Source organism: Rhodnius prolixus, unplaced genomic scaffold (genome assembly GCF_049639745.1).
Source record: "Rhodnius prolixus isolate KJV_2025 unplaced genomic scaffold, Rpr scaffold_1, whole genome shotgun sequence".
In the NCBI taxonomy this organism is placed as follows: Eukaryota; Metazoa; Arthropoda; class Insecta; order Hemiptera; family Reduviidae; genus Rhodnius; species Rhodnius prolixus.
The window spans coordinates 8094382-8111108 of record NW_027411581.1 but is presented as its reverse complement, the minus strand read 5'-3'; the positions used below and the strand labels follow the sequence as shown (position 1 = coordinate 8111108).

General features: G+C 34.6%; 2 protein-coding genes across 7 annotated transcripts in view; one reads left to right on the top strand and one right to left on the bottom strand.

Annotated features, from left to right (window-relative positions):
• Positions 1–16727, top strand: part of LOC141453811 (midasin) — a 222663-nt gene that overhangs the window by 68506 nt on the left and 137430 nt on the right. The window lies entirely within an intron of this gene.
• The window catches only part of LOC141453827 (uncharacterized), a 129393-nt gene that overhangs the window by 39012 nt on the left and 73654 nt on the right, over positions 1–16727 (bottom strand). For all 3 annotated transcript variants that reach the window (XM_074127492.1, XM_074127501.1, XM_074127482.1), the window contains exons 3-4: positions 13638–14238; positions 9891–10097 (exon numbers count right to left, since the gene is read on the bottom strand). In XM_074127492.1, coding sequence (XP_073983593.1) covers positions 9891–10097; positions 13638–14238 — 808 coding nt within the window. The remainder of the gene's footprint in view (positions 1–9890; positions 10098–13637; positions 14239–16727) is intronic.

Genomic DNA, 16727 nt, shown 5'->3' with positions numbered 1-16727 from the left:
TTTTTGCACGGACTTTTCAAACGACCCTCGTACACGTTACTTGAAGAATAGAAAATGTCTTCTGGAAATGGAGACAACTGTATGTTCTGGCACTTTAATTCGAGGCCATCACTGTTTTAAGCTGCTGCGTTGTGATTTGTCGAGGGGTGCGTGAGGATTAGGATGACTTGATTTGTATTTGAATATAAATTTTCTTGAGCGTATTAACTCGGAGATAAAAGATGAGTCCTTTATTGAAGATACTATTGAGTAACCATAGAAAGGAGCGTTGAGTCTCTGAAGTCTGAAGACTTTGGAAGAACACACGATTCTCCTAGATATTAGACGACTTGGCGTAAATCCTGAATTTTCCGCAACGTCGTAGAAGTGATGATTTTGTTTGTTTATAAAAATATGTTCACTATGTAGTTCGGACTTGGAAGCCGTCTCAGTTGACTGAAACTTCTTACAGTTCTTGTCTTGGGATGGGTGGTTGGTCTACTAGTGGTCAAGAGCGTGAAGTGGGAGATCCCCAGTTCGAATCCCGCGTATGACTACTTTTTATTTGTTAGAAAACAAATTGTCTAGACCAGGGGGTCGGCAACCTATTTTAAGTAGAGAGCCATTTGTTCTTAAATCATTTTAATAAATCTTACCAAGAGCCGCAAGGATGAGAATGTAAAGAACTCTGTAGATCATTTGTTTTCACAAATTATTATTTCATGATATTCAATAACATATAAATATTTTATATATTTATTTTCACTTATTGCAAAGTAAATAAACAAATAAATAATAACTAAACTTGTATTTGAATGAAAATGGCGGCAGTCCTATATATTACGTACTGTATTTTAATATAATTCTATTCAATTTCAAACCTATCACATTTAAAATTCTTTTTGAAAAAATATCTTTACCTCAATAAATGAAATTTTCATTTCTTTCAATAAAATTGAAATATACAATTTATTTTGGACAGGCAGAAGACCCCTGGCTCTATAGTAAAGTATGAGCTTCCGCTCCACCGTCTGAGACACCTAATTGGTAGTTGGACGTTAAGCCCCGCCTGACAAAATAGGCGATTACTTTACAGTTCTTGTCTTCACAGACGAATTTGTGGGTATGATAGTTCGCTGTCTATTTAGAACTCCCAGTTAGGGGACTTAAGAGAAGATGAAGGTGCAACCTGGTTGGTAATCTGTCGAAAAAGGGCGCTTTCTCTAAACTTTAACCAGTTCTGTTCATTTATTCTTAATTAGAACAAGTTCAAAATAAATAATAAATTAAGAAAGCAGTATATTATTGAAAGATATTAATTCGCTTCTATTTATGGTGGGGAAAATGTCGTGATACCAATGGTACCAATAAATTAATGCAATTAAAAATAACATGGTCAACGATTCACTTTAAAATATACACCATAAATATGCTGACGTTTGTTACGGGTAAAACATGAGGAAACAGTTTGTTGGTGTAGATGATGCTCAGTATGATCCTGATATATAATAGGGTGGATAAGCCCAATATTTTTCTCCCTTAGTTTTGCCGCAGGGCGGTTATTCAGAGGTATATCTGTGTTGTGCGCTGGGATATACAGGAGCACACACACACTAGTACCAAGATAATATGAAACTGTAATTTATTACGACATGGACGAGGGGAGTTGGCGGTGGAAGGACTTCGCTTGGTGTCTGTTTGTACGTATGTATGTAGCTCGATTTGGTGCTTAGAAATTTCAACTTTATTGTCAGATAAATATATCGTGTATATATCTTCGTTCTTATTTTTATTTTTTGTCTCTATAAGAATACATTTATAAATTATATAAATGTATTCTTCAAAGATATATTCGCATCAAACGTATACATCTGTGGTAGGCCTTAGTTCCGGTGTTTATCTCCAAAAATCAATGAAAGTAATAAATGTTTACGTAGTATCTTTCCTTGCTTTTTACATTAACCTTTTTGCCCTTACTGCTGTACCAATGAATTATAATCGTGCAAAATGTTTTGCAGTTGAGAATTCACGAAGTGCATGTTATGACGTATAAAAAATGGGAAAGTAAAGTAAAGCCTACTACCCCAAATGTCGTGGACGGAGGCGACTAGCAAACATACTTTACTATAAACTTCTCATATTATCCATTAAAGGTGAAGACTGGGAAGGGATTAGCTATGAGGTTAGCATACTGGACTCCCACGCGGAGGTCCCGGGTTCGAATCCAGCAGCTGACCCTTAGATTTTCTCTTCCTAGGAGCTTCTTACAGCTCACTGTCCGGTGATGGACAGTGTTGTCTGTAACGAGAGAACACTGTCCGGAGGCCGGCAGTGCACTGGAAAAAGCTCCGGGCGCTAATGTCCTCAGCTGTTGATGCGCCAAAAAAAAAAAAAGGTATAGACTGGGAATATAGCCTAGTACCGCAATACATCTTAGCTTTGCGGGTCTAGCCTCTAACCGCTCAGCTACCGTGGCGACTAGCAAACATACTTTACAGTAAATTTCTCATATTATCCATTAAAGGTATAGACTGGGAATATAGCCTAGTACCGCAATACATCTTAGCTTTGCGGGTCTAGCCTCTAACCGTTCGGCTACCGTGGCGACTAGCAAACATACTTTACTATAAATTTCTCATATTATCCATTAAAGGTATAGACTGGGAATATAGCCTAGTACCGCAATACATCTTAGCTTTGCGGGTCTAGCCTCTAACCGCTCGGCTATCGTGGCGACTAGCAAACATACATTACTGCAAAATTTCTCATATTAACCATTAAAGGTATAGACTGGGAATATAGCCTAGTACCGCAATACATCTTAGCTTTGCGGGTCTAGCCTCTAACCGCTCGCTAAAAGTACCGCTCATTGTTATCAGGTATAAGTCGTATTGGTTATTAGCTCTTTTGTCTGTTTGTCGGTTTTTGATTAGGATATCTCTTAATTTAAAAATCACGAAAACCTCAAACTTAGCATTTCTTTTTTTACACTATTTTGTCATCCAATCGAAAATCTTTATGTGTAATTTTATTGATGGGATTTTTCATTTTTCTATACGTTTTTCTCCATTTTCTCGCAAATGGCTCTAACAATTTTTAAATTTCATTATTTTACGGATTTACAAGGAGGCCCCCCATGAAAAGTTACTCGACTTCTTTCGACTTTGTGAAGCCTGCGGAAAGTTTAGTAAAACTTAGATATGTTAAAAAAAAAATGTGATTAAAGGAATTGTATGTGTTAGTACATTGTGAGGATTATAGACAGACAATGAAGTACCAGGTACCTTCCTGCCTCGTGGATAATGATCAGGATCTCTTTAACCATCTTGATTTCTATCCTGGCATTTCCTCAGGCATCCTCACAGCACTTCAAGTTACTCCCCTTAACAAAGGCAATGAAGTCATCCCTTCAAGTAAACCCATCCAACTTTTAGGATAAACCCGGCTAGCTCATAGTGCCTAGCCTGTTTATTCCCGTTTTTTCTACAGTAGTTCCTGTCAAGTTCCTAAAATACCGCCTAAATGAAGCTACAGTACCTGAAGAGTTACGATCTTACCTCTAGGGATCTCCTAGATATTCAAACTCAACAAACCAGAAATTTTAGTTTAGAACGACCAGAATTCCTATAAGAAGCATTTATATGAACGCTTCACAAATCAATTTTACGTTAAACGTTATTTTCTAATCATTTATCGCACTTGTATTCTGATTACGACATTCAATCAGCCGGAAAATGAAATAAGTACCAAAGGAGAAAAGAAGAAGAAAATTGAGTGACTTTTAATAAAGGATTTATTTTTCCTTTTTCCCATGTGACGTCACGGAGGGAATGAATAGAGTCGGTAGCACTTAACTCCCAGCTGAATAGATTTATGGTAATAAAACGTTAAATTTATTCACCTCACTTCTGGCTTTAATAAAATTGAATAAACCCCCTATATTTCCGCTTAGTTAACTTCTTTTAATATCTTATATTGCTTAAGAAATCTATTTTTAATAAAGTATCTTAACTGTTTTTTTGTAAAAAATATAAATGAGATAAATAAATAAAATTATTAGGGAAGGGAAATTGGCTTCAATCGTCTATGGGGACCATCTGGGGTGAGGAGAGTTGTCGAATTAAAGGATCGTGATGATACGTGATATGATAAGTCGTGTTGATAAATGGGATTTGGAAATTAGAATATCCTGTATGATATTTTGTATACATAAAAACGAGTATTACTTATATCTGGAGAAATATTTGGGTTAAAGGATTTTGGAGGCTGAGGACGTTTAAAGCTTGGAAGAAAAGTAAATACATTAACTGCAGCCATTTTGTGTGATTTCGAGTAACAATGGTTTGCAAAAAAAGCTTTAAGTTTCGAATTCAGTTAGAGACCAAGCTGTGTTAACAGATAATCGTTTTTTCTCTAAATGCTTGTGGGATTTAAAGTATTTATGAGGGGGAAGATCTTGGAAGAGGGATAAATTTATATAAAAATAGCTGCAGAAGCGGAGACCGTCCGTCCCTTTGTCTCAATAGATTATTGGCCCTTCTCAGTCGCAGTTTCCGGCGCATACTTTCTTTTGGCTCAAGTCCAGAAATACTTTACGTCATTACTTGATATCAGTACTTATTATTGACTTCATAAATTCAGAACTTACTAAAAAGATTATTTAATTTTTAATGGCTTTTACTTGATTACTTTTATGATTTTTTTAAAAATATTTTTTATGTCTGCCAAGTGGTTGTTGATTTTTCCAATCTTAATTAGGATATTACTCCTTTCGCTTGGTCTATGAATCTTTAGAACTCCCATGATAATGGTCAGCCGGATTTCTGCTAATTGGAGGGAGTTTATAATGAAAAGATAGTTGTGTTTGAGAAATATAAGGAAGAGTAGTTTCAAAACTAATATTTTTGGAAATAGTCACCTTCTTTAGTTTTACCCATCAGCTAAGTAATACAACTAGCACGGCAACGAACGGGAAAATTTTTTCCCAATAAATTTATGGGTCAATATCTAATATTGGGAAAAACTATATCGCTTGGAAGTTATAATGTATCTGGTGACATTGCTTGTTTATTATTGCTTGATATTAAAACTTATTTAAGTACAGTACAACTTTGTTCTCTTACTTCTAATAAATTAAGTTTTCCCCAGAAATATCGGTGTTGAGATTTCGAGAATCTGAGAAAGTTATTTTTAGAAAATCCCGTGGCTGTGAGTGAACAAAATATATCTCAAAAAACAAAAAACGCTGTAAACCCCATCTATAAGACCAGACTGTAACTTAGCGATCTGAATTCATCTACCGGAAATTCGACTTTTCTAAATGGATTTTTCAATTTTCTGAAAGATTTTTTTTTTTAAAGATAATTCCTCGGATTGATTTTCTCTGAAGTTAGTATTTGAACAGGGCTTCTAGGCTATTTCGTTTTTAGAGCATTCTGAGAAGGGATGCTGGGCCATTTTGTTGTTATGTGCAGCTTCACAATCTGGGCAGAATTAATGTTAGATACAACTACATCCTGCTATTTTTTTAAAAATCTTTTATTGAAATTTGCAACTGCAACAACTGTAGCATCAAGCAAATGTAATGTAATATAACAATGTCGTGAATGAAGATAGGAGAAGGCACCCAGTGGCGACACTCCATTAACGTGAACAGATGCACTATACTGCTCTCATGAGGAGAGTAGATCGCGAGGCCATCTTCTCTTCAATCTCCTTTGAAGATTACCTGGTAATGTGGAAGAAGATAGGTGTTCTATGAGAGAGGTTAGGATGAGCTGCTGTAAAGGAATGAAATTTGAGAAAACGAGTGTTAGCAAGATCTGTAATGAAAGGGATTTTGAGGTCATTATGGATAGTGAGGTTAGACACATAGGAACGGAGCGTTAAGAAGTTTTCGAAGTATTTTTTTTACTTTAATGTCTGGAGGCGTAGTAGAGAGTTGGAACGCTTTGTCGATCCCCATACTTCGATGCCTTATGACCAAATAGGCCGCAGTATCAGAAGGTATAGGAGTCTTTTGTTTGTAGGTTAAGTTTCGAACGTTTGTCAAGTAGTCTGGCGAGAAATTTTGTGGCGTTGGTTAGTTTTTTGCCTTTTCGGTCTAGTATGGGGATTCCATGTTAACCGTTTATCTAGGTGCAGTCCATGGTAGCGTCCTTTGTCCACTGTTGGTACAGGAGTTTGGTTCAAGATCATGGGAGGTAGGATTTTCTGACTAAGAGTAAATACTATATATTTTGATTTCGTAACGTTAGTTTTGGTTCACCTATTAATAAAATAAATATTTAAATGATTTTAGTTTATAATATATAATTAAAAAAAAATATTTGAAGTTAAAAGAATAAAATTACATTTATCTAAGGTAAATATTTAAAGGGTTCCTCGCTCAGAACGGAAGTTAGATTGATGAATGATCCATCTATCCCTGATATATACTACCCTTTGTTTGTTTAGCGGAAGTGATCTCCTAATTTTCCACTATTTGTATAGCTTTTAAAGTAAATAGAAATGATTGAAAACCGATCATCATTATTTGGATAGGATTTTAAAGAAAACTATTTCCTGTTTTTATGTTTTCCTTCAATATTTTGGGCGCATTTATTCTCTCTGTTGATTGGTCTGTTTCAAATTATTAATTTTTCCTAACATATTTCTGTTCATTGGTTATGAAGTTTTAGTAATAAAGATTTTTTTTTTTTGCGGCCCGCACAAACCCTGAATTTAAACCTCACATTTGAAGACGCTTTACAGGAACGTCTGCCATTCTTCAATTGAAAGTTGCCTTAAAATTAATTTATCTGAGAGAATGTTTTAGATTTTTTCACGTAGGTAAATTACTAACACCATTTTTAATGGAAATCGTTCGAAGCTATTTTTATTTACAAAACCTCAAAAATTGGTCAGTAATGTGACACTTCCGGTTTTATATTTATTTTTTTTTTGTAAAACTTTTCGTTGGATCCAATCATGGTTGCCTGCACCAAATATCAGATCTGAACACTCAGAGTTTTGGTATTTTTAAGTTGTGGTGTATGGGTGAATACTTCCGGAAAACGAAACTCTACACACTTACGGATTAATTTGTAAAAATGAATATTTTTTCCCACATTTAGGGAACCGCCAAACTTGATTTTCTTGAGAAGATTTTGAAAAAAAATAGAAAGTCTGTTTGATTTTTTTTTTAAATTTATTTTGTTATTTACAATCTGTATACATTGTAAATAATAAGTAAATATGAAGACTATGATGAACTGATGCGGGAGGAGAGCAGAAGGAGAGAAACTACCCAGCGGTAGCACTCTCTGTAAGAGAGAGGAGAGTGTGGGGAGGAGATTGTGAGGAGAATATGAGGAGGAGAGAGGAGAGTAATAATTTAGGTCTTCGGCCCTACAAGGAAGTCGCGGGGCCACTGGCGATTCAGTCAGCGAGGAGTGTTAGGGATGTCAGAAGAAGCGAGAGACAGTACAAGAGGATTAGAGCTAGTCGAGAGAGTAGTGTGGAATTTTTGGTATTTAGTCTTAGCGAGTTGGTCTATGAAGGGAACGTTGAGGTCGTTGAGGTCGTTGTGAAAAGTGAGGTGAGACACGAGCGTCAGCTATCTGTCGAAGGAGTTTTGACTGAAATGTCTTGTACAGTCCGTTTGATTGTAGGTTTGGCTGAACCCCACAGCTCTAGTCCGTAGGTCCAGATAGGTTTGAAAATAGTGTTGTATGTTAGACGTTTGAGTTCTAAGGGCAATTTGGAGCGTCGTCCAAGTAATCTGTAAAGAAGTTTCGCACGTTTTGCCATTGCTTGTCTTTTAAGTCTAGTGTGCTGTTTGATTTCAATATTTTTCTTTACGAGAAATAGTTGAAAAAAATAATGTTTTTCCTTAATTTTCCCAACAATAAGTTTTGCATATTTAATTTTCAATAAAAAGGTTTTCTTCATGCCCTTAAAAGGGGCTATGAATTAAATGTGCATACCCACATTCACTAACTTCACAATAAGTGAATGCCGACTGAGTGATAATAAGAAAATCTTTTATCAAATTAATTAAATACCTCTCCCTCTGTCTCTATAGAAGAGACTTGCCAGCTTTATTATACCAATGAAAAGCTTCATTCAAGTTTTAATTGCAGTGGCAAGTTCCCGTTATTTAATGAATCCAACTACTTCAAATCTTATGTAAACATAAATCAATCAAAGTTTAAGTTTTACTTAGTTTTAACAATTTTCACTTCATTTGATTAAACTAGCTAATTTGTGGTTTTGTTTTTCGACCCAGATGAAAAAAGTTTTTAATCCAAGTGGATAATTAATAGAGATTTCAAATGTGATAGTTTTAATTAAGTAATTACTTTTATTCTCTAATCCATTTTCTATTCATTCTGGAGCATTCTAATCCATTTTCTTTTTATTCTAGAGTATTTAAAAAACAAATATGGTGTGAATATCATTTGTCTTCTTCTTCCGCTTACAACAATTCTCAAGTAAATCCTAACTTGTACGACACTATTTAATACTTCACTTCCGGTTTGTAAATCCATAAATTGTGCGTAAGGCCACTTAAAAAGGGAAGCCTTACTTAATAACTGCATTAAAACCAATTTCAATTTTAAAAAAATTATAAAAAGTCAAAAACAAAAGGAAGTAACGTATTCAAACACGTCACTTAATTTCCTTCAAATTTAGAATTTTGGAATACTTATTAATACGAATACGAATTAATCCCTAATTAATCCATAAAATTATCCTAAAAATTATATTGTAGAGGAAAGCTTAATTACCTCCTCATGCCGAATAATTCGAATTTTTCCAGAGAAAATCTTTTAAAGTAGAAAAGGACTACGTGTGTATAATAGTTGCGCTAAGTTTAAAGGAAATAGGAGCCGTTAAAAAAAAAAAAAAAAAAAACTAAAATGGCCGATTATGTAAAGAGTCATTTCCGGTTGGCTGTTTTTTATACATATAAAAGCTAATTATCATGTCTCTCGTGGTGGCCCCCAAATTAGTTACCAAAATTAAAAAACTTTCTTTAGTTTTGTGGATTTATGAGTCTATATTATACTTTTGGAGGCTCAGAAATCCAACTCAGAACGATTTTAGTTGTATGGTGAACGCTAAAAATCGAAATTTAGGACATAACTAGTTTCGTGAGCGGAAGTTAAAAAGACACGTAATTCATTGGCCAGACGTATAAATATTCCCTTGGATACATGAGTTTGCTCAGTCGATTTCATAAAATTAATAATATAAACAAAGATTTTTCTATTCTTATTTGTTTGAATCACATTTTGAGCTTACACTTAAACAAAATAATAATAATATATATACAATATGATAAAAGAGGATTATGAAATTCTGCCATTGTGTTATGGTGGGTGGGTAATGCAATGCATTTATACGAGCTCATTGTGGCCCAGTTTATCTTGTTTATTTATAATTATATATTTTACTGTTCCTCTGTTTGCAATTTTATACAATAACATAATCATAATTAATAAGCAATTTCACAAATAATATTTTCTAACTAGAATTTAAATTTTGTTTGTATCTCAACAGTAGTTCCATCTCTGGGGACCGCCATTTTGCTCTCAGTAACACGCGACGCCATTTTTTCTTCTTCTAAATTTTTGTTAGTTGTCATAGTAATTGTTCTTTTATTCGTAGAATTATCTTTTCATCATAGCGCTTTTTCTCTCTTCTTTTATACGAGTTTATCATTGTTACTTTCTTAAGACGTCCTTATAAATCTGGCTAGTACAACTTTCTCTTGTTTCCGGTGATATCTCGGTTATTTCCGGATAAATTTGGCATGATCACAATAATTGTCTCGTACAAATATTGCATAAAACTGGGTATTGACACTGATAAAAATGAACGTACCTAGTACATATATTATGTATACTAAACTCCTTATTATTTACCTCATAACCTAAAGGATTTCCAATGACTGGATGATGGACTAGGGTGACGAAGAAAAGTGGTCCCCAGAAGATCACGTAGGCGGCCGTAATCACTAAGAACATCTTCACCCTCTGGACACCCTCTCTTTCCACCCTTAACAAGTAGTTTCTCATCCTTCGGTGTTCTTCTAGAGCACCACTACCTCCACCGCCACTGGCCCCTCCAACCTGCAACATATAGTAGTTTTTTTTTAGTCATTAAGAGGGAAAGCTTTAATAATAGTTAGGCACCAGATCCAACGCGATCTAAACTATCAGTTATGGAAACACTGCAACCCCAAATAGTTGCATCGAAACTTTTACTCTTCTAAGTGGATAGTTTATTTATTATTAGGATTCCACATTATCATTACTTTTCTTACTTCACTTAGTCTGGGAAATACTTATATTTTACAACAGGTTATACTTTCTCTTAATATGTAAGGAAAGTACGGCCATATTGTTCAAATATCAATTTTAAGTTTCAACCGTTTTGATGTTCACCAATCCGAAAAAGTAGTTTAAGTCCCAGTTTAAGTCTGGGTGAAACTACTTAACAGAAACTTACAGTTTGAAAAGTTAAGAACAAGGATTTGCAAAACCTTCGAAATTTACCCTTTTATATCTCAATAACTATTAACACTAAAACAATGCGACGTATATCAGTTTTAGAGAAAACTTTTCTCTAGAATTTGGTGAAGATTTTATTAAAATCGGAACAATTGGGATAGAAATATAAACGTTTGAAATTTGAACCATTTGCAATACCTCTAAAATTTAACCTTCATTATCTCAATAAGTATTAACACTAAAACAATGCGACGTATATCAGTTTTAGAGAAAACTTTTCTCTAGAATTTGGTGAAGATTTTATTAAAATCGGAACAATTGGGATAGAAATATAAACGTTTGAAATTTGAACCATTTGCAATACCTCTAAAATTTAACCTTCATTATCTCAATAAGTATTAACACTAAAACAATGCGACGTATATCAGTTTTAGAGAAAACTTTTCTCTAGAATTTGGTGAAGATTTTATTAAAATCGGAACAATTGGGATAGAAATATAAACGTTTGAAATTTGAACCATTTGCAATACCTCTAAAATTTAACCTTCATTATCTCAATAAGTATTAACACTAAAACAATGCGACGTATATCAGTTTTAGAGAAAACTTTTCTCTAGAATTTGGTGAAGATTTTATTAAAATCGGAACAATTGGGATAGAAATATAAACGTTTGAAATTTGAACCATTTGCAATACCTCTAAAATTTAACCTTCATTATCTCAATAAGTATTACCACTAAAACAATGCAATTTATATCAGTTATAGAGAAATCTATTCTCTAGAATTTGGTGAAGATTTTATTAAAATCGGAACAATTGGGATAGAAATATAAACGTTTGAAATTTGAACCATTTGCAATACCTCTAAAATTTAACCTTCATTATCTCAATAAGTATTACCACTAAAACAATGCAATTTATATCAGTTATAGAGAAATCTATTCTCTAGAATTTGGTGAAGATTTTATTAAAATCGGAACAATTGGGATAGAAATATAAACGTTTGAAATTTGAACCATTTGCAATACCTCTAAAATTTAACCTTCATTATCTCAATAAGTATTACCACTAAAACAATGCAATTTATATCAGTTATAGAGAAATCTATTCTCTAGAATTTGGTGAAGATTTTATTAAAATCGGAACAATTGGGATAGAAATATAAACGTTTGAAATTTGAACCATTTGCAATACCTCTAAAATTTAACCTTCATTATCTCAATAAGTATTACCACTAAAACAATGCAATTTATATCAGTTATAGAGAAATCTATTCTCTAGAATTTGGTGAAGATTTCATTAAAATCTGTACAGTAGGAAGAGAGATATAGAGGTTTGAAATTTGAACGATTTCGTAAGAAAACGTTTTGAAAAAAGCAAAACTTAAACATTCAATACAGTATTTCAAGTTAAATGATGTAAGAAAAATTAAACTTCGATTTCAGTACTTCTACCTAATAGGGTAAGAAAAACCAATGCTGAAATATGTACTATTGCAATATTTCCGTTTAGTAGGTGTAAGAGCATTATGTCACTTCACCTCAACCGGAAGTTCCTCGTTACTAAATTGATTTTTCACTTTTTTGTAAAGATTTTCTCAATGTTTTTTGCTGGGATTTTCGTAAACTATACTTATATTCTTCTACTATTGTGAATTTAATAGTTTTATTTGGGAAAATGTTTTGGAAAAACTATTTAGTTAAAGTCTTAGGAGAGGGGGTCCTTCCTGTTAAAATACTTTGCGTATTATATGTTATATGTATATTAAAAATGGAAGTTATGTTCTGAACTGACATAATTATTATGTATGAAATATTTCGCACCTGTACACCTCACTATGTACACCGTGTGTTACATTTATAATTATATTCTAATTATTGGCATTCCTCTCAATATTTAACATGTAACTAAACAATTTATAATGACAACAGCTTTAGAGAAACATACTCAAATCGATCAACCATTTTCTCTCTATTGACCTTACGATTTGATTTGCTATTTTAGGGTTTACATATTCATTATAGGCCAACGCTTAGAGAAAACATTTGACTAAGAGAGCGAATCAGTTTGAAATGAAATTAAACAGGAATAACGCATAAAAACACCTGTTAGTGTTCCAATTTTGATGAAGGATCGTTTACCGGAAGTGGGTATATCGAATATTATTCTGGTGTTGTCCGAGTTTGAGCAAAGTATCCATCTTCTGTCTCCACGTAGTAGAGGCATATCTCCGACTAGAACCAGTGCAATGCTCATTGTTTCAAGAAGTAATCAAGAAAGAAATCCCGTGATCTGGGCAGAAGTTATTTCCATGGAAGATCTACCAGTTTGTCTGTCAGTTTCGCTCGATATTCTAACAACCATAGAACCATTAGATCCAACGGTCTGACGAAGCTCTCTCTCTCTCCAAGTCAGTCCAAACTTAGGTAGTAGACTATACGGATTTATATCTTCCCAGACTACTGAATCCTGTGATACCAGCGCTGTTACAGAGATATATTTGGCCAGGGATTTGGTTGTTTTCGATTTGTGGGTTAAATATATTTATTTCCTGTGCCAAGGTGGTTTATAATTGCGTCAAAAGAAACCTCTAGTCAAGTTTTAAAAGTTTAGATGGCGTTTTCATTGTTAAATGTAAGAATTCTCCTCTTTCCTCTCCTCTTTGCGTAGATTGCAATGAGGAGGAGGATTTCAAACATATAATAATGATATGTCCACGTTATGTGGTAGTTAAGGAAACGAATGTTTGACGACATATACAGGTATTTAGATGCACCATTTCGCTACGAAGACATAATATTCTCCACCAACATCTATGTGCTTAAGTCTATAGCAGAGCTAGCAATGAAATATGAATGTATTTAAAAGTTATAGAATGAATGCAAGAAAATGATTACAGAAGGATTACGTGATTTTAATTTCGGTTAAGCTATAAGGATGGCAGGAATATAGAGTACTGATCCATCCATTAGCTGTAAGTTTGTATGTAAATAGTTGTATATAGTAGAGGGATGAATGAGTGCAGCGAATGTATTTATAGGTAAGAATGGAGAGTGAGTGATATTCTAGTGATAAGCACCTACACGATGCTGGCTGTATGGCGGAAGCCAATGCCAAAAAAAAAACCCAAAAAAAGAAAAGAATTAGCCTTGAACTTACCCTGTTCTGATTGGTAGAATCAGCCGGATGTGCCAATCCACCGCCACCGGTGACACTGACCAACGTCGTAACCAGACCAGCTACACGTACAGCTTCCACGTTAGCTTTAGTTAGATCACGATGTAATTTATGTAGATGAAATAACGTTAATAATACACATATTACATTGATTATTATCCATAATACATTGAGTACATAATGTCTAAATGGTCCATGCACCAATGGGCAGCTGGGTGCATTGTGAATGCCATCACTGTTTGCGGCCAAAGCGCCCGATAGAAATGTTGGTCCTAAATTGATTGTGATACTAGCGAACCATATCATAAACGTGCCAAACAGTACACACTGTGGCGAGTCCATTAATAATGGCGCCATTAAATCTTTATCTTGTTCATCGTCTTCCGGAAATACGGGCGAATCGTTCAGAACAGTGGTTAACATGTTCACTGTGGACACAGTCACTAATAATAGAAAAGCAGTTTCTACTAATGAACATTTCTTCACCGGCTCACAACGTAATATACTTAAACCCAATGGAATTAGTATTCCAGCTCGACAACAGTCGACCATCGCCTGGTGGAACAGTAAACCTTGCGACCATCTGCGAACAGAACAAACCAAACTGGCATTAACTGGCATGCTATTTTAGATAAATCAATTGTTGTAATAAAAATATAGATAATGGTAATTTTTAATTGATTCTGTGGCGAGAAGAAATAAGATCTAGTCATATTTTTTAAATTGAATTACTGCGGAAGTGTCCATGTTGAGGACTACGCTGTTAAAGGATACTAGAGGCGGTCCCCTCCAATGACTTCCTCTGCTGCAGTTACTACTTATAGTGCTCATCATTGGAATAGGCGGCTCAAGATGTAGTTACACCCAAGTGAAGTACAGATTGAGAGAGAAATAGTGCGGATACTCTATTGTCATAGAAGTGGAGAAAACCGCCTTTAAAGTATTCCACTTGAGGAATAGTTGCAATACTGCAAGACAATGTTCTGCTATCTTTCTTTTTTTCAATCACGACACACCAAATTCTACATATATTTCTTCCTTCCGTTCAGTGCGCTGCAAAGTTTCCTGTACGTATTTTACAAAATTTGTTGTGCAAAAAAATTTATGCATACATTTTTACGCACTAATGCAGTTATGATTGGTTTTCGCGTAATTCTATTCTTTTTTTACTGAAGCGGAGGTTCGATCTTGTTCCCTCTGTATCAGAGGTTTTTATTATCATTAGCGAGATGTGTACTGCACTGCGACCTAAATAGATCTACTGGCTCTCCACTTGTGAAACCAATTTTCCTGAAGAACTATCAGGTTCTAATCCAGATTCTCTAGGGATGTTCTAGAAAGAGCGGTCAGGGATCAACACTCTCTGTGCTCATTCCCCTCCAATGCCTTACCAGATATTCTGAAGAAGACTTTATTCTAATTTAATAGAAACTGGTAGGAGGCTAACCCTTTGACTCCTAGTAGCCACCTAGGATTTAGGAAACCCTAGGCAGTTAGTTGGTAATAACCACACCTTTGTAAAACCTACCTCCTCCTCGTAAAGCGCCTACATGTTGAGAGGATGACTCCGCTAGATAAAGGGATCCATCCAGCCTTACCCCAGGGATGTTTTTTTGGAGAAGGAAATCTCTAACTCTTTAGTCCACTAACTGCTTCCGTTCAACACGTTCCAAGATGTGTTGGCGAAAACTTCCCCGAATTTAATAAAACTGGGAAGGATGCTAGCTCTTAAACTAATAGAAACCAACCAGGATCTAGAAACTACATCCTCAAGTTTATTGAAAGTAACACACCTCTTCCCCATATCGCCCCAGATGTTTTCGCCCCAGTATTCAAAATAAGATCAAGTTTGCTCATAAATGATGGAGATAAAACATTTTGGCCAATCTATAGTGATATATTTTGGTACCAATTACATTTTCATGAGAAACAGTTTAAAGATGCTGCGAAATATATGACGTATACCTTTTAATTAACTTGATTTTATGCTAAAACCATTTCCTGTGGCTCCCCCCTCCCATGATGTTTGCTAAATGAATAATGCATACTGTATGGATATTCACGTTCAGGAATTAATGGTGGGTAATTTACGGCTAATTTTAAGATATCAGTTTTAGAGCTGATGCTGTTGGTTTTGGTCCCACGGTCCCACGGTATCATTCAATTTGCTCTTATCACGGGATAATATCGCCAAGCCGTGGTGCTTGCCTAATTAAAGCACACAGCTTGGTCGGAGTTTTTAGCCCATAACTCCATTCACGCTCTACATCGTATCCATAATTTATCAGAGTATTGATTATTATTATTGTATTGATTTCTAATTTTTTATTTAAATTATAAAAAAAAAAAACCTAAATAAAAGAAGGTTACTGTTTATTAAACCCAAGCTAAGTAATTTTGAATTTAGCAGGCAAAATGAAGAATTTGGTACTTTTACAATGACCTACTAAATAATATCCAATATGGCTGAAAACTTTTCTTTTCTTGGGAAACTGAAGGAAAAGTTCTTTTCCATAATCTGATTTTCTATACAAAGAGTCTCTCCCAGCTGATGGTATTAGCAGATAGTCAATCCTACTATACTTTAGAGGATTAACAGCTAGCTTCCTTCGGGTAAACATTGTCGAAAATAGAACAGATTTACTTAAAAATGTGTATCACTGTTAATGGAACTGTATCTCTAAAAATACTTTCAAATAATACATTATTTATACATTCAATTTATAGAATTTGAGTGAATATTAGTGAAATGGAGAATTTGGTTGTATTTTCGTGAAAGAACAATATAATATGGTGACCGCAACATTATCATGGTAGAAAAGAGACACAAGTATCAGGCTCTGGGTGTGAAGGTTCGCGAACGGTCGAGGTAATCTTGGCAGACGACCGAACTTGTCACTTTCTCTTATAGGATCAACCGTCAAAAGAAAACGTATTCTCACAATGTTAGGAACAGCAGGCATCCTCTGAAAATTCAGTGTCAGCTGAAAACCACCTAATCTATTTTCGTAAATCAGACAGAACATCTTGAATGCTTTTAGCCTGGTGGCTGCATCCGGTTGCGAGAGAAAT